Source organism: Ursus americanus, chromosome 1 (assembly GCF_024610735.1).
Source record: "Ursus americanus isolate L20-20 chromosome 1, mUrsAme1.1.p, whole genome shotgun sequence".
Taxonomy (NCBI): domain Eukaryota; kingdom Metazoa; phylum Chordata; class Mammalia; order Carnivora; family Ursidae; genus Ursus; species Ursus americanus.
In genome coordinates this window covers 16,154,067-16,180,763 of record NC_142127.1, presented here as the reverse complement: position 1 = coordinate 16,180,763, position 26,697 = coordinate 16,154,067, and the positions used below count along the sequence as shown (strand labels likewise).

The following is a 26,697-nucleotide window of genomic DNA, read 5'->3' as shown; positions in this document are numbered from 1 at the left end:
ATAGTAGTTTTGGCTGTAGTTGGGTGCCAGCTGCCGGTATTGGGCAGAATGTGAGCTTTCAGGCAGACACAGTTGCTCTGGGGCCACCTTCCCTCATTTGTATCACCTTCTTGACTTTCTAGCCCTTTGCGTTTACATCACTGTCTTTGGGTTTGCATCATTTTTTCCTCTGCCCTCCCCATCAGGCGCCTCATCAAATGCGTGTGCACTTAGTGAAATAATTTCAGAACTCACCGGCATTAGGGCCAGCTTCTGTTGGTCCAAAGAGTCACAAGCCTTGCTGATTATGGAAGAGAGTCAAGTTGAATTTCCCAAAAAAGGAAACTGAGAAATCTGAAAGTGTTTCAAAGAATCTTCAGATAGAAACTTTCTCAACAGAAATGAAAATTCGCTCTTGAGACTAAAAAACTTAGAAATCACCATGGTTTGTGGCCCTCCCAAGGGCAACAGTACTAAAATAGATAGTATATCTGTGGCATTAAAATTTCATGGGGAAAAGTAATTAGGAAAAAAAAATTAAAGGGTGCTGAAAAGAGGTGATACAAATTTAAAAAAAGATCGAGAAACAGTGAAATAGAGGGAGAAGTCAGTCCTCAGAAAGACTAGAGCCCGGGCCAATGTTTTCCTGTCAGCTGTGGTTCCTTTGTATGCAAAGGGCCTCAAATAAATGTATAAAGAAAATAGTATTTCAGTCAGAATAGAGATACTGCCTTCAACCCAGCTGCACAGAAGGCCACCCAATCCAACTGCAAAAAGTTACCAAGCATTTCTTTTAATCCCCAACTTTGTTGAGATATAATTGACTTATAACGTTGTGTAAGTTTAAGATGTACAGGGTGATGATTTGTACCTGTATACATTATGAAATAATTACCATGACAGGGTTAGTTAACACCTTCATCACATCCTACAATTACCATCTTATGTGTGTGCCTGTGGTAAGAACATTTGCTCTTCACTCTTTAGCAACTTCTAAGTATACATTATTATTAACTGTAATTACCATGCTATACGTTAGATCCCCAGAACTTATTGATCTTATAACTGGAAGTTTGTACCCTTTGATCAACCTCTCTCCCCTTGCCCCCACCGCCTTGCCCTTGGCAGCCACCATTATACTCTGTGTTTCTAGTTCGGCTTTTCATTTCTTGTCTGATTGCTGCAGCTAGGGGTTCCAGTACCATGCTGAATAAAAGTGATGAGAGTGGACATCTTGTCTTGTTCCTGATCTTAGAGGAAAAGCTCTCAGTTTTTCACCATTGAATACAATGCTAGCTATGAGTTTTTCATATATGGCATTTATTATGTTGAAGTATGTCCCCCCTAAACTCACTTTGTTGAGTTTTTATCATAAATGGTTGTTGTATTTATGCTTTTTTACTATCTATTGAGATACAGTTTCATACTTTATCTTGTTAATGATTGTGTTTATCATTGATAAACGATTGATGTTATCTTGTTAATTCACATTGATTATGAATATTGAGCCCCTCTTATATCCCTGGAAGAAATCCTATTTGGTAAATAGTGCTAAATTATTTTTGAAATGTATTGTTGAATTCTGTCTACTTATATTTTGTTGAGGATTTTTGCATCTTTGTTCATCAGAGACATTGACCTGTCGTTTTTGTTATTTAGAGTGTCTTTGGTTTTGATATCGAGGTAATGCTGGCCTCGTAGAATGATTTGGAAGCCTTCCTTCCTCTTCTATTTTTTGGAATAGTTTGAAAAGAACAAGTATTAGGTCTTCTTTAAGTGTTTGGTGTAATTCACTGGTGAAGCCATGCAGTCCTGGACTTTTGCCTTATTGGAAGTTTTTTTTTTTTATTACTGATTTAATTTTGTTGCTTTAATTGGTCTATTCAAGTTTTCTTCCTGATTCAGTTTTAGAAGATTGTATGTTTCTAGGAATTTATCCATATCTTATAGGGTATTCAATTTGTTGACATGCAGCTTTTCATAAATGTCCTCTTTTTTTTTTTTTTAAAGATTTTATTTATTTATTTGACAGAGACAGCCAGTGAGAGAGGGAACACAAGCAAGGGGAGTGGGAGAGGAAGAAGCAGGCTCCTAGTGGAAGAGCCTGACGTGGGGCTCGATCCCATGACGCCGGAATCACACCCTGAGCCGAAGGCAGGCACTTAATGATTGAACCACCCAGGCGCCCCCATAATGTCCTCTTCTAACCCTTTGTATTTCTGTGGTGTTGGTTGTTGTTGACCCTGGCTAAAATTTTATTAATTTTGTTTATCTTTTCAAATAACCAGATTTTGGTTACACTGATCCCTTCTTTTCTTTTTTTCTTTTCTCTTCTCTTCTTTTTTTTTTCTTAGTCTCTGTTTCATTTCTTTCTTCTCTAATCTTTATTATTTCCTTCCTTCTACTAGCTTTCTAGCTTTGCTTTTTTTTTTTCTTTTTTCCCTAGCTCTTTTAGGTTTAAGGTTATATTGTTTATTTGAGATATTTCTTGCTTCTTGAGGTAGGCCTGTATTGCTATATACTTCCCTCTTAGGATCGCTTTTGCTGCAACCCAAAGGTTTTGAACTGTTGTGTTTTCATTTTCATTTGTCTCCATATATTTTTTGATTTCCTCTTTGATTTCTTGGTTGACCCATTCGCTCATGTTGTTTAGCCTCTGGATATTTATGTTCTTTCCAGATTTTTCCTTGTAATTGATTTCTACCTTGAAACCATTGAGGTTGGAAAATGCTTGATATGATGTCAATCTTCTTAAATTTATTGAGACTTGTTTTCTGGCCTAACATGTGTTCTGTCCTGGAGAATGTTGCAAATGCACTTGCAAAGAATGTGTATTATGCTGTTTTAGGATGGAATCCCCTGTATATATGTGTTAGGTCCATCTGGTCTAATTTGTCATTCAGAGCCACTATTTCCTTGCATTCAGCTCTGTGTTTCTGAGTTCAGCTTTTTTTTGGAATCCACCTATAAGTAGGCTCATTCAATATTTATTTTTCTCTGCTTGACCTATTTTACCTAGCATAATACCATCAAGGTCCATCCTTGTCACAAATGACAGAATTTTCTTCTTTTAATGGTTGAATAGTATTCCATTGTATGTATGTATGCGTGTGTATATATATGTGTGTGTGTGTGTGTGTGTGTGTGTGTGTGTATCACATTTTCTTTATCCATTCATTTGTCAATGGGCACTTCTGTTGTTTCTGTGTCTTGGCTATTGTGAATAATCCTGCAAAGAAAACAAGGGAGCGCAGGTATCCCTTTGAGACACTGATTTCATTTCATTTGGATATACACTCAGAAGTGGGATTGCTGCATTATAGGGTAGAAAATCTAACAGAAAACAGATTTTGTCATAATCACTGGTGAAAAAATTACAACTAATTCTACTGAAGTAAGGGGTAAAGAGTTCCCACTATCAACTTGCTATCTTAGCCAATGCCATATGACCAGAGAAAGAGATAAGAATAGTAAAAATTGGAAAGGAAGATCCAAAATGTTGCTATTTTCTATCTAGAAAATGCAACAAAATAAGCACATTTTGAACCAGCAAAAGTGTTCAGGATAATACCTTAACAGTTTCAGCAGTGTCAAAGTTTATTAATCAGTAGTTTTTTCCTACATTCCCTATATCCAATTAGAAAATGTAATCAGAAAAAAAGTGTTTAATTTCAAGAGCAACAAAAATAAATAAATATCTTGGATTTAAAAGAGATATGCTTAAGGGCTATTTAAAGAAATTTATGACTTTATCAAAGGCCATGACCAATGACCCAAATTAATGGAGAGACTGCTTAAATTATCTGTTGCTATATAACAAACTACTCTAATATTTGGTTACCTAACACAAAAATGACTTATTTTTTTCTAATGAGTCCATGAGTTGGAAATCCCTGTGATTTTTCTGTTGTTCTCACCTGAGATCATTCATATGGCTGTGGTCATCTGAAGACTTGACTAGCGCTGGAGGGTCCAAGGTAGCCTCACCCAGATTATCTTGCAGTTCATGTGGCTAGGCACCTCAGTTCTCCTTCTCCAGTGGGCAAGACTGGGCTTCTTCATAGCACAGTAGTTTCAGGGTTCTAAGACAGAAGGTAGAAGCTTCAAGTTCTCTTAAGGTTTAGTGATAGAACTCATTATCATTTTTTGCTTTTGTGTTAGTCAAAAGAGTCATAAGCTCTTTCATATTCAAGAACTGGAATGGACACCACTCCTAGACTGGAAGAACTTCAAGGACACATTTCAAAGGGAGAAAGGACATTCCAGGATGGGAGAAATTTTGGGCCATTAAACAATCTACCACACATTTGCATCACTGAATAGAAAGACTCGTAAATGTACTAATCTAAATTCTCCCTTTAATAATCTATACAGTTAAGTACAATCCAATGGAAGTCTGTACATTAATTTTTGTAGAACATGATGAGATAATGCTAAAGATCAACTGGAAGACAAAAATGAATACAAAGAGTCAAGAAAATTTCCAACAGAACAACAAGGGAAACTTGACCAACAAGATTTCCAAATTTACTAAAGCTTCATAATTAAAGCAGTGTGATAATGGTGCAAGGATTAGGCAAATAGATTAGTATTTTTTTTTAACAGAGAGTCAAGGAGAAGAATCATGCTCATATTGAACTTTGTTATTATGAGGGAACATTTCAAATCAGTGTGGGAAACTTAAACACAGAATTAATGAATATTCTTTTTTTTAAAGATTTATTTATTTATTTGAGAGAGAGTGAGCATGAGCAGGGGGAGGTGGAGTGGAAGAGACTCTCCAGAAGACTCCCCCCCTGAGCACAGAGCCTGACATGGGGCTCCATCTCAAGACCTTGAGATCATGACCTGAGCCGAAATCAAGAGTCAGATGCCTAACCAGCTGAGCCACCCAGGCACCATTGAGTAATGGTGCCTTTTCAAAGACCAAGTTAAATCCATGCTGTATACTATGGATGGAAGTATATTCAGATAAGACCATACAAATATTAAAGGAACATAATGAAAATTTTTTTTTTTGGTTTAGAAGGTATAAAGGAAAAGGTTGATGCAATTGACTATAAATAAGATATAACATTCTATACAATGATGAACAAAGAACCAGGAGATAGACTGGGAGAACATATTTGCAATGCCTATTCATAAAGAATTAACATTCAAAAGGTATTAATCATTCCTACAAGGCAATAAAAAAGCAGTAGGAGTGGGAGAATGGGCAGATAAGCAGACTATACAGAAGAGAATAATTCAAATGGCCAACAAACATAAAGCACCCCAACTTCACTAATAATCATGCAATGTAAATTTAAGCAATGAGAACTTTTTTTTCTTTTACTAATGATTGTAAAAACGTTTTAAGATTGATTCTATTTCGTAGTTACAATTATGTGGAAAATAGGTGGTCTTCTCACTGCTAGGGATGGCATGTATTAAAATATTGTCAAAGGTTATTAGGCAATTTCTAGCAAAATTAAACAACTTTTATACCCTAGTTCCACCTTCAGAAATCTATACATTGTAGAGAAACTCAGGCACAAAAGATGCATATAAAATTCTAATGGCAGTACTGTCTAGAATCAGAAAAAACAGTGCTTGTCTAAATTTCTAGTCATAAGTTAATAAACAATTTATTGTTCATTCATTCTACAGAACAACATAAAACTGTAAAAAAATGAATTAGGCCTTTCTGTATTGAATATATTAGGTGAAAAAGTCACAGAGAAATAGATGTTGATCCTATTTATATAGAAAGAAAAAAATCAATATTTATATATTTCTGCAGGTAAACAAGTGGAAAAACTATTACGAGTCATTACCTCTGGGGAGAGGAGTGAAAGGGTACAGTTTTCACATTATAGTGTATGTGCTTTTTTTTTTTTACTGCTTGTATCTCTTACAAAGAGGATTCATGCATATATTATGATATAATTTTTTAAAGGAACCTGAATGAAACACATTATTATAGATTTCATCAAGTTCTAGGAAGTTTCAGAGACAGTGACAAGAAAGCCAAGGGCTGTGGAAAGTTTCTCACAAGAGAAAGTGTTGGAGAAACTGGGCATATTATGTTTGAAGAAGAGAAAACATATTTATTTTGGGGAACAGAGCTATAGTCAAGTGGATAAAAATTGAGGAGATGGAGTAAAATTTTCTAACTATTCATGACCCCCAAATGTGAGATGGGTCTGAAAAAAACAGTGGGAACTTCTGTCAGTGGAAGTGGTAAGGAGAGACAGGGCTACAATTTGTTAGGTTGATTTTAGAAGCAATGACTGTATTGGTGGGGGGTGATGAGGGGTCTGGAAGAAACCATTTAAACCTTAGGTTCTGGGATTCCAAATGTCCTGAATTGAGGTTAACATAAAAATTATTGTGCACGACCTAAGCTACATGACCTATATAGTCCATGAAGTGTCTTAGATTATGTCTGGAATAAAGCCATGCCATCTGGCTAGAAGATCATAGTTTTCTGAGAAAATTCATAGAATTTCACTCTTACATGGATACAGATAAGTTCTCCATTTTACATTTCAGATCCTTTAGTATCAAAGTGGAATTCACAGACCAGAAGCATCAGCGTATTAGATATGCAGAATCTCAGACATTACTGTAGACCTGTTTAATCAGAATCTGCATTTTAATGAATCCACCAGAGATTCCTATTCTTGGGTCTGAGAAGTGCTGATTTATCCAACTATCTATAGAACTTGTCTTATTCTTGAGCCTTCGAAGCCCACATAAAAAGAAACAACTCATCACAAGAAAAAAGAAAGCCTCAATAATTAGAAGTTTTGATTATCACTGTTCATAACCTGGGAGACATGAGGACAAGAAGGGAAGTATGGCCGTATATGCATATGTAGGTATATTTGCCTGGGTGTATGTGTCACACAGAGACATAGTGTACACACACACACACAACCTTAACCTCACTTTCTCTAGCCATCAGTGTAAGTGGGTGCTCATCAACTTTTTACTTTTGAAGGAGATTTCAGCTCACTTCCCCACAAGTGAACAGCACTCTCAATTTAATTAGACACTGAATAGGAAAAGATAAACATCTTTGAGACTTTTTTCATACGTTTCATTTTGACAGCTGTTATTACTTAGGACATCTTTAATGTCATATTCTACATTTTATGGTTTATTACAAATTCTTTCCATTGGTTTCAGCATATTAATGGTTATTTCAATCTTGATTTACTAGGCTTTGAGCCTTTTTTTTTTCCCCCCGCATCAGGATTGTTTGGGACATAGGGGTTATGGAAGGAGGTTACCATAAAAGAAGAGAAAAAAACTCTTACAGAGAAGAAAGCTTCCAGGTAGCTGCAAATATTCTAATTACCATGTAAAGCCTAGCAAAAATGTATTGTTGTCAGACTTTTTTGACTATATCCATTTCCTGGACTGTTTTGGCTTTTCACGTGTGTACTAAAGCATTTAATGGAAAATAATGAATTCAGCCAGGTAGAGGGACATCACAATTAAACCTTGTGCTGGATCTTTTCAAAACGTTTTTTTTCATAAACAGTTTCTTAACAAGTCATGTTGTCTTTCAGTGGGCTTTGCAGAATTTAGAGCATATTCTACCCAACTGGCCCCAGATGGAAAATACGCTCTTGAAATTGGATGTTTTTTTAAGTGTAGCTCTCCACAGCCTTCTCAAAGGAAAACAAAAACAAAAACAAAAAAACGCTTGAACAGAATGCATTTAGTGGCATGGTCTATAATTCCCCCAGCATCCCACATATTTGGATGTTTTTGCTTCCGGCTGTGGAATTTTTCTAATTTAATTAACTCATTAGCGTTAGCAGATGACACAGTGTGAAAATTCTTTTCCCTAGTCACTTATCTAAATATTCTTCCAGTCCTCTGGGGTTATGTGCACACTTTATTTATTTTTAAAAGTTATTTATTTATCTGTTTCATTTTTACACTGACTTTCCCCTTAGGAGTTCATGGGCAACATACGGGTATTTCATGTAATGAAATAGAAACGTTTCTAAAAGCGATAAATGGAGAGGAGGTAGAGGAGGGAACTGAACAGGGGGCACAGCTTTACGAAGAAGAACTGGGAGGGAAGGAACAGATGGTTGGAGAAGCGCAGCCAGAGCTGAAATGCTTATCCTGGTCCAAAGCCCTGCCATTCTGTCTCTTAGCTTTTGGTTGATACACTGTAAAAAATGTAGCAATAGTTTCTGTCTGGAAATCAGCTGGAAATACTTGAATGGCAATGAAGGCAAGTTTTACAGATTATTCCAACCGGAAGTGAGTCATCTTTGCGCCAAAAACATTCATTCGTTCACTTTTTTTTTTTTACCTTTTTATGATATAAACCTCCCCTCCCTCTTTAAAATTGGAGGATATGTGATTTACATCTTTTTTTTTTCCTTCTCTTCTCTTCTCTTCTCTTCTTTTCTCTTCTCTTCTCTTCTCTCTCTTAGGGCCTAACACAAAGTCTGGGACCAAAACAGATATTGAATAAATATTATTATTGAATTCTGAATGAAAAGGATTCTGTTGAGTTGTAACTAACAGTTGTTGAGTATGTACTCAGTATTTTATTTAAATTTTTAATTTTATTTGTTTAAAAGATTTTATTTATTTATTTGTGAGAGAGAGAGAGAGAGAAAACGAGCAGGGAGGAGAGGGAGAAGCAGGCTCCCTGTGAGCAGGAAGCCCAACACAGGGTTCGATTCCAGGACCCTGAGATCATGACCCAAGCTGAAAGCAGATGCTTAACCAACTGGGCCACCCAGGCACCCCTCTACTCAGTATTTTAAAATGAGCATCTTAAACCTCAGAGCACCTTAAGGGGATTGCTGCTCTTGGTATTTTAATTTTACCCGTGGGGAAACTGAGACCAAACAACATTAAGTAAATTGCTCAAGCTCACAGAAATTGCTTAGGGTCACAGAACTGTTCAGTTGGAGAATTTGAACTCAGGATTATCCAGAATGCTGCTACCCAAAATGATACAGACATGGCACAGTCAGGAGGGATGGAACCTCAAGACACCATGAGGAAGCTTCTTTGTGCCCCAGCTGAAAGAGAATCATAACCTAAATTTCTGTAGCGAATAAATAGTTTCAGGTAATGGAAGGGGTTGACACTGAGTTGTATATTTTGAAAGGCTGAACTTTAAGGTATGTAAATTATCTCTCAATTTAAAAAATATTTGAAGAGTAAGGGTTGGAAATGATTGAATTTTGGATGTTTTAGAGGTTTGAAGAGCTTTCCCTGTCCTGCACTCCTAAGGAACTGAAATCAGATTAGCATTAGTTCTTCAACTGTTGTAGTTTGCTGAGCTGCATGCTGAACGACAGCGAAGATTTCCAGACCCTGCCCACCCTAGAGTCCCCTCATTCCTGTGCTGGAGGTAGCTGTTTATGTCAAGAGACCACTAAGCAGTAATTCTTAGGGTTCCTTTCTGGAATTTAAACTACTGGCTATAAGCTACTAGTAGCTTCTAGGGTGAGAAGTTTAATAAACATGAGCTCATGAAACCATTCTTTAAAACCAATTTTCATCATCATGCAAGATTTTCCTCCACTTCAAAGAAAAAAGCTGTTGTCACATCCTGCAGAGAGTGTTTCCAGCCACTAATTTATCTGGCAAGGATGGGCCACATTTGGGAAATCTGTTCGCATGCAGTCTTCTAAATCAGTTTCAGGGTGCTGTTCGGATTTAAATAGACACTTTGTGGTTTGTAAGTCACATCGTTTGGTATTTTTTTATTCTCGTGTCCAGAATGGAGAGAGTGGTTTTCTGTTCAGTGTGTGTGTGCACACAGGCACTCACATACACACTCATACACATTCACACGTGTGCAGCCCGCACACACTTATATACATGTGTGAGTACTTCATGAATAGATGTATCAATAGCAGAAAGTTATTGAGCTGGTATTTCCTCTAAAAGGAAGCCGCTGTGTGTATGCATTTAAAGTATAAGACAAGCCAACTGCTTTCCTTTACGTGGACTTTAATACATCGGGATGAAAAGATTTCAATACAAAGCTGATGGGAGTTTCAAACATTCTATTTGGTAGCTATAAGCAAATCTTACAGATTCACAGTTTCCTCTCTTCCCTCCTGCTCTTTGCACTTAGAAATGAGAGCAAGATACTCTTAGAGAACAGTGGGGAGAGAGGCAGGAGTGGGACTGGGAACATTTGAGTCAAGATTTTCTTCCACTCTTGTCCTTGGTGTTGGAGGCTCTTTCCCTCATTCTCTGAATGATGGCCTCACTCTGACTTTCTGAGATTCTATTTGTGCATTAATTTGGAATCTTGAGTCAACATTAGTTTTCACATGAAGCAAAAGCCCCATTTAAACAGGATGATGAGTGAGCTGGACAGAGGGAGATGCTGATCCTAATTGTTTGTATCTAATAGTCTTCTTTGGGGGTCAGTGTTTTCAGATTAAGAATTGACATTACATCAAAAATTAAGAATATACTGTATGGTGACTAACATAACATAATAAAAATCATTATATAAATAAATAAATAAATAAATAAATAAATAAATAAATAAATAAATAAATGCTGGTGTTTGATAGGGTTCCACTGACCAAAAAAAAAAAAAAAAAAAAGGAATTGCTAGTTGCAGTGGCTAAAGAAAGACAGTTGTGTCTGCCAGCAACTGCATGTCTCTTGGCCCTTGAGGAAGGGAAAGAAACCAAGGAAGGGGGCGCACCTTCACCCTTTCAAACTGGTGCTGCATGTTAGAGTCATTCAGGGAGCTTAAAGTAATGAACACTGCATCCTCCCCTAGTAATCCTGATTGATCTTTGTGACTCCCCTGGGTGACTCCAATAGGTGGCAAAGCTTGAGAATCATCGTTTCAACCAGTGGTTACCAACCCAGGCTGCTCTCAGCCTACTCACCCTAGAGATTCCGGGGGTCTGGGAGGGCGTGTGGCCATTGGTATGTTTTACAAGGTCTCCGGGTGATTCTAAGGAGAAACCAGGGTGGAGGTCTATGAACTACCTTGTTGGGGACAAGAGACTTATGCTCTTTTCATTTGTCTTTGGCACATTCAATTCTGAAATCATTTTTTTTAAAGATTTTATTTATTTATTTGACACACAGAAAGCACAAGTAGGGAGAGCGGCAGGCAGAGGGAGAGGGAGAAGCAGGCTCCCCACTGAGCAGGGAGCCCTACACGGGGCTCGATCCTAGGACCCTGGGATCATGACCTGAGCCAAAGGCAGCTGCTTTAACCAACTGAGCCACCCAAGCGCCTTGAAGTCATTCTTTGTACGATTTATACCTTGTAGGATGCTGGGTACTGAGGGTATGTGTCGATGAGTTTGACACAATTTCTGTTCTCTGGTTGTGTATGAGGCTGCTAACAATATTATTTTGCATAGTTTGTGGCTTAACGAGGCTGATTGTAAAAATATCTTGAATCGTACATGGTCTCAGCGCAACCTCACAATAATCTGGCGAGGACAGATTGGCAAATGTAGACTCACAGGAGTTAGGGAACATACTCAGACTTAATGGCAAAGAGGGCTGAGAGCCAGGTCTTCTAATGCCTTTGGTTCTACCTTGTCTTCTCCATTTCTTCAGGCACTACCACTAAAATTTCAAAGCAGAGGTGGGGAGAGGAGGAGTCAGAGAGGCAGGAATTGCTATGGAAAGAAGTTCTCAGAATATGTGTGAGTGTATGCGAGAGTGTGAATAACTTTGCATGTGTGTGATGACCTGCATGTGAGGAAAAATGCCTTTGAGGTTCATTTAAGGGTGTTGTTTGGTTATAGTCCCTTGAAAATTATACAGTCTGTTAATAGAGTCTGGCAGAAAAAAGAAATCACTGACGTCTTTAGGAATATTAAAGGGTCTGTCTAGTATTGAAAGGCCATTACTATCTGTGAGGAAAATTAAAGAGAGTTTATTAAGGCCAACCCAGATTCTACAGATACCAAGAAATGGGATTTTCATCAGTTAGAGAGAGAGAAATGTACGTGAGAGGAGAGGGGAGACCAGTATCAATGTCCATCAGCCAAAAAAAGATGCTTAATATCCTGTCTTCCTTCAACTCTTTGACCATTTTCCTCCCCTTGCAAGCGGGGAGAGGCTTCCACTCCTCGCTTGGAGGCAGATGTGTCTTCTTCATGACCAGAGCTGTTAGAAGCCATAGAAAAGGCATGAACAGGACCCAGTTATGGTACTTTGTAAGTTCAGGCAGGTCCTAAGCAGTAATTTTTAGGTTGATAATAGTTTTAAAATCATGATAAAATGTTTTCTTTGAGGCTTGAGTGTGTCTGTGTGTTTGGCTATAAAAGTAATTTCAGGGTTATAAATGTGTATAGCAGTTCTTTGCTTTAGCAATGTTATCTTGCCGCCCTGCTTTTTATGTGTTCACAAAGACAGCTGTAAACATTCATTTATTCATTTATTCAAGCAAACAACAAATGCTCATTGAGTGTCTGCCATGTTGTTATGCATCAGGCATTATACTACCTAGGAGAACACAGAACTTAAAATATTGTCCCTGCTCTCCAGGAACTTAGTGTCCGGTAGGATTTTTAATTCCACACTATTGCTCAGAAGGCTAACAAAAAGGAGACCAGGAGTTGCTCAAGGAAGGCTGGCTGCCTGTCCAATGACGTCTCTATGGGATGTGAATCAATTATTGTCAACCTCAGAAAAGAGAAACTACTCTAGATATTTCAAGTAGGGAGAGAGTTAATGCAAGGAATTTTTTAATGCAACTCTGTTGGGAAAGCTGGAGGAGCAAAAGGCTTAAGTTGGTGGTACGCAAAGACTTGGAAGCTGCTACTGCTTGTTTTTATACTGAGCTTGTTGGAGAACTCACAGAAGTTACTGGGTCATGCAGTCACCTGCTGTTGATGCTGCTTATCTGCAGCTAGAAGCAGAAGGGCTTTCCCCTTCCTGTTGCCTTCTGATCTCTCACTGCCTCCTATTGGCAGAATCCAAGTTGGCCAACTGACTAAGAAATCTTGATAATGTTTGCACCTCTAGACCTGCAATAAAGAGAAGAGTATAGTAGGGGAAGGCAGGGATGGGTGGGTGGTAGTGATGATGGTAAAATCCAACAGTGAATTAACCAGCAGAGAGGGATAGGGTCTGGGAGTACCCACCGACACCCAGAGTCTTCTGTCAGGTTTTAGACTCTGAGAAATGATCAGACTTTGAAATCTGACATTAACTCATTTGGCTGGAAATGTATCCCCTGAAAATTCATGTTGAAGCCCTAACCCACAAAGGAACTATATTTGAAGATACAGTCTTTTAAGAGGTATTTGAGGTTACATGAAGTCTTAAGAGTGGGGCCTCATTCAATAGGACCGATGTCCTTATAAGACAAAGAAAACAGAGAGGCACCACAAGTATGTGTACAAAGGAAAAGGTCACACGAGAACACAGAAGGCGACCAAATGCAAGCTAAGGAAAGATATCTCACCAGAAACCAACACTGTCAACACCTTGATCTTGAACTTCCCGTTTCCAGAACTGTGAGAAAATCCATTTCTATTGTTTAAGCCACCGAGTCTGTGATATTCTGTTACGGCAGCATAAGCTGACTAATATACTAAGCAAATACATAAATGATGAATGTAAAGAGTCAGATGCTGAATTGCAAATTTTTATTAAAAATGTAACCTTACAAAAGATTGCCTCCTTATATTTGCTGGTCAGCACATTCTTCTTCTATAAGAAAAATGACTTGGGAATCAAAGAAAATTGGAAGGTTGCTTTATGGCAGTGGTCTCTGAGTAGGGGAGTTTGTTGGATGATACAGATGGCCAGCCTAATACCAAAGTGTCTGGGATCTTACATACTCATGTCCCTTCTAGACTTGCAGTCCTTTCTGGGTATGCGTAAATGTGGGCACATCTCTTTCCTCGACAATGCTGGAGGTGGAGCCTGTCAGCCTTCCTGACTTGTCAACTCTGTGGACTCCTCCCCTTTTCATGTTGACACATCCTGATTGCCATTTTGTTTCTTGCATGGTCTTCCTTTGATCCTTTTGGATAACTTTATTTTGATCCTTTCCATGATTGTTTATGGTATATTTTGTGAATTTTCAAGTTCTTGGGATGGGGGTAGTACATACATTTAGGGTGGTAACTGGCCAGGACATATGGCTGCAGCTGTACTACTAGTTGTCATTGACCATGTCCTTCTGATTGGCCAATCCCTATGCCTTATCAGATGCTGAATGTTTTGAAGGTTAATCTCTGCCTACTTAATTGGCACTACTGACCAGGTTAAACTGTTCAATCAGCCTTCCATATAGCAGATTAGGCTGTTTGAGGACTGTCAAAAGAATCCCTGTTTCCCAAAATGACAGTCTCATCAGCCTATTATGGAGCATAAAATCCAATCACTAGCATTGCTTATGAAAGAGTTTAATCATACTTACGGGAAGGGATGATCCATATATCTGATATTTAAAGCTTACCTACTATGTGCCAGGTAGTGGGAAAACTCTTTAAATGGATCATCTGGTTAATCATCACAGCAACCCCACTATGAAAACAGGTCTTAGCATTAATGCCATTTTATAGATGAATCAGTTGGAGCCTACAGAGATTAAATTGTTTAATGTTATCAGCTAGTAAGGAGTAATCAAACCTTAAGATAAACTGTTGTGCTCAGAACAAACAAGTTACCTTGTCCTACAGGACCCTTGTGTGATGTAATTGTTGCTTATAGCTTAGAACTTTCCTCACACATTGTCTTCCCAGCTTCTTCATTCCTAAAAAACTGGTTTCCTATTCTGGGGGTGCACAAACCTCTTTCCATCTTTTTCCCAGCAGAAAGACTGGTCCCTCTATCTGGAATGCTCTTTACTTGCATTTTTATATGACTGGCTTCTATTTTTTTTAAATGTTTTTTTATTATATTATGTTGACTGGCTTCTATTTTTACCATTCTGTCTAAAGTGTTCTCCCTTTCCAGATGCTTGACACTCCATAATACTGCCTCCTGAGGATTATTTCCTTCTATAAGCAGATATCTCTCATGGTTTGGAGTTGTTTGTTTGCTTATTTATTTCCTATATCTTCCATGAAGTTCCATGAAAGCAGGAACCTAGTCTCTCTTATACATGGCTGTGTTATTAACACCTAAGTACTGGGTCCTTCATACATTAGGTACTTAATAAATACATGCCACATGCCAAAGGATTATCTATTGTGACCCACCAAATGCCAGGGCTCTTTGGAGTATGACTTAGGAGGGTGAGAAATATATAAATGAGAAAAGACAAGAAGAAAATGAGTTAGGGGGGTATGTTTTGGGTGGGCCTCCTCTAGCTGGAGCCATCATTACAGAAAGTATTCTGAGCTACCAGTGAGTGCATATAGCGCATATATCTCATAATGAGATGAGGAGGGGGCAGCAAAGTGGATGGGAACAGCTGAAAATAGGAAAGGCAAGCCCTTAAAACAAATTTCACTGGACTAATAGTTTTGCTGATAGTAATAGCGTGCAACTAACTTTATTCTGGAAAATGCTGCCAAGAGTTTGTTCTTAACTACTAGGCTCTACCAACCAGCAAATAATAAGAAATTCCTATATTTAAACTGTGCTAGGTGATGATGGTGGTTAATAAGTGAGTCCCTATGGAGTCCCATGAAACGTGGGAGAGAAAGAAGTCTTTGGCCGGTGGGGTGACCAGGAAGCTCCCGTGAAGGACTTAACGCCAGGTACTAGAGAGGGGAGAATTAGACCTGATGGAGGTGAGGGGTGTGATGCAAAGTGTGGTCTCAGGAATGTGTCTCACATATTCACGGACTGTAAAAGGCAACTTGGCAGGAAGTAGACCTTGAACACGATGTTGAAAAATTTGGTTTTATATCCTGATTTCAGAATGGACTCCCAGGAGATTCTGAGTGGATGAGTAATGAATTGGAATTGGTGTTCCTAAAAGTGAGAGGTAGCGGATGGAGGAGAGAGTCTACGGCTGGGAAGGGAGTCCATCGGTTTCCTACCACAGACCATCATTTGGGCATACCCTGTCTGGGGCACTGCTGTCCCAGCCCTCCTCCTGGTGGGGGAAACAAGGAGCAAGAGGCCATATGCTGGGGGCTGTGAGGTCAGGTTTTGTTACAAGCTCATTAGAGTTGGAGCAATTGAGGGGGCTGCGGATAATACTTCTTTTCAATTTTATCAAAAGCTGACTGGTATAGTATGCTATTAAGTTCAGCTTTTCTTTGATAGCAGGATGATGGCTATGTGTTTTGTGTGGGTTATGAGCAATTTCTGTACCTCCAAGTGCATCCTGAATCATCAAAGATGTATTAGATTATGTTAACTTAGTATTTAAGGTTAGCTGGTTTTTAAAGTAATCTGTGCATAATTATAACTTACACACAAGTTGTAGTTTATTGCCTTTAAATCATTGTACATCTCTCATTTGGTCACCAATGTTACCTGTTTTTTGCAAGTTAGAAAGGTGAGTTTCAGAGAGGCTGAATGACGTGTCCAAGGTTACTTGGCAAATGGGTAGGAAAGCCTGGACTAAAACCTGTTTCTTTTACTTCAGGCCATTTATATCTTTGTGAAGACTGGAAGCAAGTGCTTAATACGCATAATATATTCTTGCTAACCAGGGCACTTAGTCATTCTAGAGCTAGCAACCACAGTGGAGTACAGAGATTACCTATATCCGATACGGTAAAATGCAATGGGTGTTCAAATACTCCTTGACAATGACATGTCCTCCACCATTCATGAGGAATCTACCTGTCCTAGAGGGAATGTCTCTTATAATGTTCCCCACATCTGTTCAAATTAAATATTTTACAAGGAAATATTGGCAGTAATGTTCAGGTTTCAGTTTCCTGTCCTCGGACCTTGGGCTCAGCCACTCTTGGTTATGGAGCCTGGTTTTGTCAGTTTGATCTCATGGAATTTGCAGACAGCATCTATGTGCACAGTAACAGAATGATTCTGGCTGATAGAGGGAGGGCAAGTGTGGAGCAAGCGTGGCATGAAACAGACTGTTTGTTTTTTTCCACAGTCTGCTGATTCAACCTGCAAACCCATTCCCCAACTCCATTAGCAAGACCTATAAAAACATAGGGGCCTCCGTAAAGATGACTCTGATATTTGCAACACGGAGAGGTCTTTTGAGTTGAGAGAGCCCAGTTCTGCATTTATGATTCAGGTCTGGGTATTTTGGCTGCAAAACTTGTTTCTGGTTAGAAAGCTAAAAACAAGGGTCTAAACACTATTCACTTGGATGGTAAAACACATGCTCACTTTTTGCAGTGACCCTGGAAACAGAAGGGGAATTCTTATAAATCACAAAGGAAAATAAATAACTTCACCCATGGAGGGAAAGAGACAGCTTGAGAAAAGGGACTTTGGAAAAAGGCTGTCTCTAGACAGCAGTCTTGTGGTAAGTACTAAATATTCATTTACCACTATATGTTTTGGCTTAAAATGCATTATTCTTTGACTGTTATTTCCTGAACCCTGTGCTTTTGAAACCTCTATTCCAGTTACCCCATTAGCCATATCCCCTGGGATTTGGTTTCATTTATTTTTTACAAAGTCAAAAGCCAGCAAATTATTGGAATGTTTGTATAGTGTCTTAATAGGCAAATGTCATAATCTGTCAACATTATATATAATTACATTAATTCCAGCTGAAGTAGACTTTAACCTATAGAAAAACACTACTGTAAAGCTGATGCCAAATGCCAAGCCTACATATAGTTGTTCCATCACCCATTTATCTTCATTTGGGGGATAAGTTGAATAAGAATGTAATAGAGCTTCAAATATTGAAGAGTGAAGAGTCCCTGAGATCTTCTTAGGTACGTACCAGAGTTCAATTGTTTATAAACTTTCTTTCTAAGAATGTGAATGCTGATGGGCGTCATTCTTAAAAACCTGGTTGTGTTTGCTTTCATATATGAAAATCTGGTTAGTCCAAGGAAAGAGACTAAGTCCCTGATTTCGGAAGGTTGGCTGCTCTCTGAGCTCAGACGTGTGCATCACCCCTTCTCTTCCCTAATGCATGTGAACAGAGCAAGAAATCAAGTGAGTCATTCCTTTCTCTTTTGCTCATTTACTGAAGTAGAGATTTCCGTCAGCTCCTTCTTTTGCATGTTGTGGAAGGATGTGCTTTATTCATTTGTGTGCTCCCAGCACTTGGCCTAGAGTCCGGGTCGGACTCCAATCAAATATTTGTTGAATGGATTTGTCAGTTGCACTTCTCCCACTCTGCTGGTATAGGTCTGGCTCCACCAGTGTATAGACTAGCTAGTTATCCCATAATTGCTGAGGCTTAATGTCACAAACTGTTGCTGGATATGAGTTTCCGGGAATAGAGAAAAGGATTACATTAAACTTTTGTGTCTAGTTCCTCTCTTGTTTTTAGATTCAATTTCTGCATCTGTGTGGGCTGTGTGCTGACCAGCCTATCTTTGGAGGCTAAGAACTCTTACAGCATTTTAGAGTCTCCTCCCAAAGGATGTGCCCTCTTCTCATGTCTTAGGGCTTTCTGTCTTCCAGGGTGAATGTGATGCAAATAGCCTGTGTGTGTGTGTGTGTGTTTATATGTCTATTCCCTGGGGATAGTTTCGGGGAAAACTTAGGATAAAAAGATAATTTCTCAGCCCCTCCTTTTCCAAAGAAAACACTTTTTACCTATTAACCTGCCAATAGGGTCTGTCATATATCGAAGCAGAGGACAGAGATGCTCATATATTATAATATGAGCAGCACAGGAAAGGTTCTCCCATTAAAAAATTTTTTTTTATTATGAGAGAGAGCTCAAGTCGGGGGAAGGAGCAGAGGGAGAGGGATAAGCAGACTCTGAGCTAAGCACAGAGCCTGATGTGGGGCTTGATCCTACAACCCCGAGATCACAACCCAAGCCGAAATCAGGAGTCAGACACCTAACTGATTGAGCCACCCAGGCGCTCTGCAGGAAACGTTCTCTTAACCCAGAAATATCCTTGCTGATTAGTCCCTAAAATCCCAAATTCTGCCTTCCATGCCAGAGAATGTGTAAAGATGCTATCCATGAAAGCATGCTAAGCTATTGTCTTTTAATAATTCATAGTAGCACTCATTAATAAAAGGTCTTGGATCTTTCCCAAATGTCAAGCAGCTGAGCAAAATTTTGTGGAGGGAATTGGTAAACAATAGGATGAAGAGCAGGGAGTGCTGGGATGCAGGACTGGGTTGGGGCAGGGAGGGGAGAGGAGAGGCAGCAAATTACCCTGAGGGCATCAGGTACCTGCAAATCAGAGAAAGAGGAAACAGTCTTAATGAAACCATTGTCCATATTGAAATTTTGCTCAGGGACAGGCTTGACTGTGAGCATAAATCAAAGCCTGTCATAGTAGCAGTGCTAGTTGAAAGCCCACAACCAAGCTTGGGTTCCCATTGGCGCATGGCTCTGCCCTGAGTCTTGCGGGGCCTGCAGATCCATTTTCTGACTTAACAGCATCAAAGTAGACTGTGAAAATAAAAACCCGTTGCTTGGCACCACCTGAGAAACTTAATCCTATTAAATCTCCCCAAATGATGCTTAAGGAAAGTTTTTGCATTAGTGCAATATCTTCCTTATTTCCTGGAGGTAGATTAAGTGTTTGGTCTGCATGTGCATAATTGGGAAAATCCTGAAAGACTGTGCTCTCTTATGAGTAGGTGGCCTGGGGTGTGGGAGGCCTTAAATGCCACTGCATGATCTACAGTTTAGGCCACGTGACTATAAATATGACTTCTGTTTTAGCGTTATGTTCTTTCCTCATATAAGATGCTGAGGCAGTGAGAGCAAGAGTACTCATTTTGAGCTGGTGCTTTAAGAGTGAGACCCACTGAGAGTCCCTTGAGTGAATTCTCTTGCAACCATCAGGGAGAGAGGTAGACGAGGATGAGCTCAACGCTCACTGGCCTGTAAAGGACTTAAACCCAAGACATTGCCCTTCTTTTTGGCTCCCTGCTGAAACCACACAAATAACTAGGAGAGAAACACAAGATGATGATCCTGGATTAGGGTTACCGGAAAATACAAGGGGAAAGAAACACCTGGCATCATATGCCACCCTTCTTTTTCAAGGCATGTTTACTTTATTCCACTTTATGTTGTGTTTTTTTTTTTATCATAGAATGCTAGATTGGGACTGGGTTATCCAGCCTCCTCACTTTGCAAAAGAAATTATTCCTCAGTGAGGTTCAGTGTTTTTCTCGAGTTCCCACAAGTAGCGTGCAGTGCAGGTCTCCTACCCTCACTTCACTGCCTTACATTGTACTGCATAAAATCCCGGTAAGAGAAGATGTCCCTTTGGAAAACTGAATAGAGGAAAGAGAAATACACTAAATCTTAAGTCCTGAAATTCCACCACAGTAATCATTATGACCCACATTTTTGAGAATTAGAAGGCCCAGAGGTAATTTCCACTTTCACATTTTGCGGGAAAAAAATTCCTCATAATGTACAGTAAGAATAAGGTACTATTAACTTCATTATACTTTTTATTTTACATAATCAAATCGTGAAGTGTTGAGTAGAAATTATAGCTCCCTTGCAACAGCTTTTAAATTTGTAGGCTGGTGGAACCACAGAATAAAGAAACTCACGGCCCAGATACTGAAAAAAACTCCCCATTGGGGGACGATCACTCGTGGTCTTCAGTAACAATTTTGCCTTCAGGACAGGACACCGGGAGGGTTTGAGAGTGTGTGTGTGTGTGTGTGTGTGTGTGTGTGTGTGTGCGTGCGCGTCTCAGTAGCATTGAAGTGTTCTTTGATGTTGATTTTTTTACTTGATAAATCACCCTTTTTAAGAAGAAAGTGACAGGTAAGTGAAACTGAAATGAAAAATATGTTTCAATGTGGGGGGTAAGTACCCTGAGAGAAAGACAAGTGACTACAAGTTTGCCTTCCCCAGTAGGAGTGTGCCGAGGAGCCGCACGTCTGCGGCAAGTACAGTCTTCTCTCTGATAGCAATAAAAATCACCCCAGAAATCGAGGCCTCTTCTTGACCCAAAGCTGTTCCACCTACCCCAGGATGCTTTTGATCAGAAAAAGTCAGCATTTCACACTGTGCTTTTTTATTTGCAAGAATCATTCCCAGGCTGCCTATATAGCTATTTGATACTTGTGGCCATGATAACATTTAACTGATGAGAAGGCTGGGAAGTGAATTATCTTTTTTTTTTTTTTTTTTTTTTTTTACCAGCTCACATTTCAATAGCAGAAATTCCCTTTTAATTTGAGGAAAAATTACTTTTTGCTTTTAGGCACAGAAAGGAGTAAACTTTTTTTTCATGAATGACAAATTCTTTCGTGGTACCCCTTCCTTTTTTCCCCTTCCAGAAGAAAGACAAAACGTTGGCCACACTAGATCCTCAGCTCCTACAGCAGGGCAATTTTGATAAACTCACGAGAGCAGGAAAGGCCCCACACCAAGCCCCTCAATTCATCCTTCAGCCTCTCGATGGTTTGTATCCAAATTATTAGAGTGATTAGGCCTTCCACAGTCACACATGAAGCCAAACAATAAGCAGCACTAGAAAACCTGCGTCACATTTAAGACATTGTAGTAGCTCTGGGATGTGTTGGATAGTCACCACTTTTCCGTGTAGATCCACTCCAGCCTTCTCTGCCTGGCTGTGCACCCCTGGAAGATGTGCCACATGGACCATATCAAAAGGATCTTGTTTTCTGGCATCTAGTTGGGTTTGGCCAATGAGGGGACCTAGCACAAGATCAGAGGTCAGGAAGAGAGGTCAAGGTGATGGCTTTCCTGTTCGCTCCTTGCCTGGTCCTAGACCACAGTGACTGGACTACTCTACCTAAGGTCACAGCTTTTGTTGGGCAACCGTCTCTCACAAAACCACAGGTCTCTCTGTGTTCTGGCACCTTCCCTCTCCCCATGTCCCTTCAGGCTTCTTGGTAGTAATGACACTTGGATATTGCCAGCCCGTCTCATGTTGGTCTGCTTTAGGTCTGCCCATACTTTATTGTCTGGTTCCTTTACCAAAATCTTCTCAGTTTAGATGATTTGCATGTGCCATCGTTTTCCTGCAGAGCCCCCTGACTGATACAAGATCATAGTTTATTGGTTGAAGCTGACCTGATCAGCAGGAAAAGTGATATAACACAGAGGAGATAGATGGTGTGGCATTGACTGTGAGAGGCACCAAGTCATGGCGGGGGGAGGCTGTAAGGAGCACTGTGGAGGAGGAGCTGGAGTTAGCAATTTGAGAGCTTGCTTCAGTAGCGCATGTATGACAGCTGAAGCGATGTGGAGAATTTGGTGGGTGAGCAGAGAAGAAAGGGGCAACCCAAGAATATTGTCCTATACCCTCGGCTAACAACTCATTTCATTGTGGAATTATTTTTTTTCCCCAGGGAAACTTCTTCCTTATAACAAATTGTGATGGTTAATTTTATGTGTCGACTTAACTAAGCTCTGGTAAAACATTACTTCTGGGTGTGTCTGCGAGATTAGCATTGGCATCAGTAGACCCAGTAGAGAAGTTCGCCCTCACCACTGTGGGTGGGCATCATCTGATTGACTGAAGACCTGAATGGGACAGAAATGTTGACACAGAGCAAACCTGATCTCTGCATGAGCTGAGACATCTTCTTCTGTCCTCAGACACCAGTGCTCCTTGCTTTCAGGACTTAAGACTTGGAGTGGGACTTAAGCTATTGGCTCCCGTGGTTCTCAGGACTTAGGGTTTGGACTGGAGCTACAGCACTGGGTTTCCTGGGCTACCAGCTTGCAGACAGCATATCATGGGGCTTCTCAGCCTCTATAATCATGACTCCATCCCTTATAATAAATCCCTCTATATTTATCCTTGCGTTTATAATTATATTTACAGAGGGACAGAACCCTGACAAATTCACAAATGTAAAACTGTACTGCTTCATCTTCAGTAATTTCACCCCAGGTTAGTGACTGGAAGGAATTCTAAAGCAGAGTTTCTAGCAAACTCTGTGAAAAGCCAAATAATGAATCTTTTAGGCTTCCCAGGCCAGCTGAGCAGTCATAAGTACTCAGCTCTGCTATGGGAACCTGAAGGCAGCCACAGACAATACATGAATAAATGGACATGGCTTATGTTCCAATAAAACTTTATTACAGTGGCAGCAGGCTGGATTCTAGAGGATATCTGTATGTGGTAGAGAAATGGGAAACCTGAAGGTCTAGTTCACTTTTTCTGGGTGCTGACTTTCTGAATGGGGACTTGTGTTTACCCTCAGGATGAGCAATATGCTGAGGCAGGCAAGGGAGCAAGTTTAGGATGTCAAGCAAAGATGTGTGTATCCAAGAGCAAAGGTTCATATTTTAGAAAGCTCAGAACTCACTGAATCTTTTTCTAAATGCAAAACGAGCATTGTTGGTATTGCTCAGTGCAGCCAGTGGATTGTGAAAACTACCCCAAAAATCTGTATTTTTGTGGTGCTTCAGGCATACCCGTGCTTTCTTAGACTCTCTTGGTGCTGTAATTGGGCTACCTCTCATTGTAGAAGTGCTGTGCAGAGCACAGGCCACTAGGTTGCTAGAGGTTTCTAGCAACTCAAATCCTAGCTAGCCTTGATCCCCTTCTACTAATGGAAGCATGTATGAAATATGGTTTACTCAGTGCCTCTTGCCAGGAGTCCTGACCTTTGTGCTCTGATACCAAGATTGTTTGAGATTTTTCAAGCAAGTGTCAAGGAGAGAAAGGTCAATGAATAAGAGGGAGGTTTGGATTCCCCAGTTGCTTCATGCCCTCAACAGGGCTACTGTCTCAGCTGCCCCCTGGGTGTGCCGAGAAGGACAAAGACCATGCACTGAAGCCAGGTGTGGGAAACCCCATTTTGGGGAAAAAGCAACAGGTAGAGAACAGAAAGAGCTTTGGCCTGGGTTAGCTACCTTTCCAAAGTGTTGTGCCAAATCTTTGCGCCTCCTCGACAGAAGGCGATGTTGGAGCAAGAAAAGTGTCAGATGCTTAAATGCATATTTACCCAGTGGATCTGTCCAACAGCCTAGCTGAGCCCATCATGGCAGGTCAAGAACATGCTGGAGGAATGGAATGTCCTGCTCAGCTCCCTCAGCAGCACAGACCCCTGGGGGCTCTAGGTAGATTTGGTGTGGATGGGCTGGGAGAAGACAGAGCGGCTTAGCCAGGTGGGTACAGCCACAAATACCTGGTTGCTAGGGGTCTTAAAGGGGCCCAGATGAGCAGGAAAACATCAGAACTGACCACAAGCAGTGCTGGGAGGAGGATGGAGATATAAGCAGAATTGTTGCTGAAATGGTCTGAATGGAAGGCGGGACAAAAGAACAGAAATAGAATACACCCAAGCAGCAGACATAGACTATGTCAGCAGTGGGGACTGGTAAATTCCAGTGGGGTGCCGGGCTAGCTCAGTTGGTGGAACATGTGACTCTTGGAGTTGTAAGTTTGAGCCCTGCACGGAGGGTAGAGATTACTTTTTAAAAAAATCTTGGTGCTCGCTTCAACAGCACATATTCTAAAAATTGGAATGATACAGAGAAGATTGCATGGTCCCTGCACAAGGATGGTGGTAAGGTCTACCATGAAAGCCACTTTAGCAGACGGCTCAGCATGTGCAGACAGTGGAGCCAACCATGAACCAAGATGGCTCCAGGGCGGACCAAGATGGCTCCCTTCCCTTGGTGAGAATAGCTGAAATTTACCGAGGCTTGCTGTGTGCCAGACACTCTGCTCAGTGCTTTAGATAGAAATTGTCATTCAGTACTCATGATACCCTTTAAGATAGGAACTTTAATTATTCCTATTTTATGAATAAAAAATTTTAAGCCTAACAAGGTAAGGAACTTCCTCAAAGCTATAGAACTTGGTGTACGGTAGACGTGGGATTTCAACTCCCTTCCGGCTGCCCCCAGATCATGCTGTTACTCCACAGCTAGCAGCTCAGAAGCAGAAAACCTTGTTTGCCAGTGACTGGGATCTCCTTCCCTGGTGCTTTCCAACATTAAACAGCCCCAGCTTCAACAGGGCTAGAGGTTTACAGGTGTATTAGCACACCTGCCATCTCTGTGCCTGCCGATGACGGAGGCCAGGCCTAATTTCAGTAAAACAATTATCAAAGTGCTTGAGGTTGGGAGAGAGGGGGCTACAAGGAAAAAAGATTGCATGTGCTGGAACTTGGTCTAGGTCTGATTTCTGGTCTTGTGCTTTTTCTGATTAATCAAGTCTTGGAACCAAATTCTGTAGAGATTAAAGTTTATAATAGCATATCTATATAATACATAACATATACCCTATATCTATAATTTTGTGTTTTCACCCACATGAGTACTCATTGTGGTGTATACATGTACACAATGAGGATATTGATTGGAATGGGAGTAGAGTAGGGAGGAGTGGTGAATGACAGGGCATATCCAATGTCTAGCTGTTTGCCCAGGATACAACAGGATTTATAACTGGAGTGATGAGCCTATCTAATGGTTGCATATTCTTTTGGCTGAGCCATTGACTGATGGGGCTGGGTAGAGACCAACATCATTTCCTATGAGGACATCCCCCTACCAAATGCCTTTTGTTCGTTCCCCACTTGAAATTGATGCCTCCCCCTCTGATGTTGCACAAAGGAATGTCTGCCTTCATTACAGTGGTGGCTCATCCCAAATGACTCCTCTTCCCTTCACCTTCCTTCTGTCCATCATTGAAAGTAAGGAAGTCTGCCACCATAACCATATATTCCAGAATTCTTGTTAAAATTCCCTTTCCTGAGCTGCCATAATATTTACCTCTGGTCTTCATCACTGCATGTAACACTTTGTCTCATGACTGTCCACCTTAAATCAGGGTGTCTCAATCTGTATGACATTTTGGACCCTGTGCTTCTTTGTTGTGGGGTTTGGGGTATTCTGGGCATTGCAGGATTTTCAGCAGCATTCCTGGCTTCTATCCACCAGATGCCAAGAGCACCCCTTGCCCAGCTGTGACAATGGAACTGTCTCCAGACATTGCCCAGTATCCTCTGGGAAGCAGCTCAGCCCTGACTGAGCTGAATTGTAAGCTCCAAGAGGGCACAAGCCATGTTATACTCACATTTGGGTCCCTAAAGTCTGACACATGGAAAACACTCTGTGCAATGAATGAATGAGTGAGTGAACTTACCAGTGAGTAGCCGTTCATGGGCTAAGTACCCATTAGCAGGAAGTACTGGGTACGGAGGAAGGGGGCACTACCTGGAGGAGGCCCTGAGCACTGGTTCAGAAGTTTGGGATGGCAACATTTTCTGTTTTACCAAGGATGATTCTAGCTTATGTATAAAGACTTGTATTTGCATCAGAGATTCTTAACAAAATACCTGGACCCTCTTGAGTTCTGGAGTGCTTGATAGGGCAAGTTTATGGAAAGGCTCCAGGGGTTTTGAATTCTCTAAAGTATATTGTATTAAATTTTATATGTATGTGCATATGTGCACATTTTTCTGGGGAGGGAGTCCATAGCTATAATCATATTCTCAAAGGTATCTGTGACCCAAGAATGGTTAGGTAGCTTCCTCTGCCATTAGTCTAGCAAGCTGGGCCCACAGGACCTGCACACAGATGGCTTACCTTACCCAGGTCCCAGAGCAAGAGCTCAGAAGTGCCTGGTTCTATCCCTGTACCCATCTGCTGCAGTGAATGCTGTATGCCTGTCTCAGACATAGCTCTGCACATACTTGGCATCTCAGAGATCACTTAATCAAAATAGGAACTGGGAACATTTTGAAAAC

At 40.4% G+C, this 26,697-nt stretch overlaps 1 protein-coding gene and 1 non-coding gene across 5 annotated transcripts in view; both read left to right on the top strand.

Annotated features, from left to right (window-relative positions):
- Nucleotides 1–26,697, top strand: part of NCKAP5 (NCK associated protein 5) — a 941,115-nt gene that overhangs the window by 113,484 nt on the left and 800,934 nt on the right. For all 4 annotated transcript variants that reach the window (XM_087856956.1, XM_087856931.1, XM_087857057.1 and 1 more), the window contains exon 2: nucleotides 17,233–17,362. In XM_087856956.1, coding sequence (XP_087713082.1) covers nucleotides 17,294–17,362 — 69 coding nt within the window. In that variant the 5' untranslated portion in view covers nucleotides 17,233–17,293. The remainder of the gene's footprint in view (nucleotides 1–17,232; nucleotides 17,363–26,697) is intronic.
- LOC123783430 (U6 spliceosomal RNA) lies at nucleotides 24,430–24,536 on the top strand. Its single transcript, XR_006777204.1, has one exon. It is a non-coding gene; the product is annotated as a U6 spliceosomal RNA (small nuclear RNA).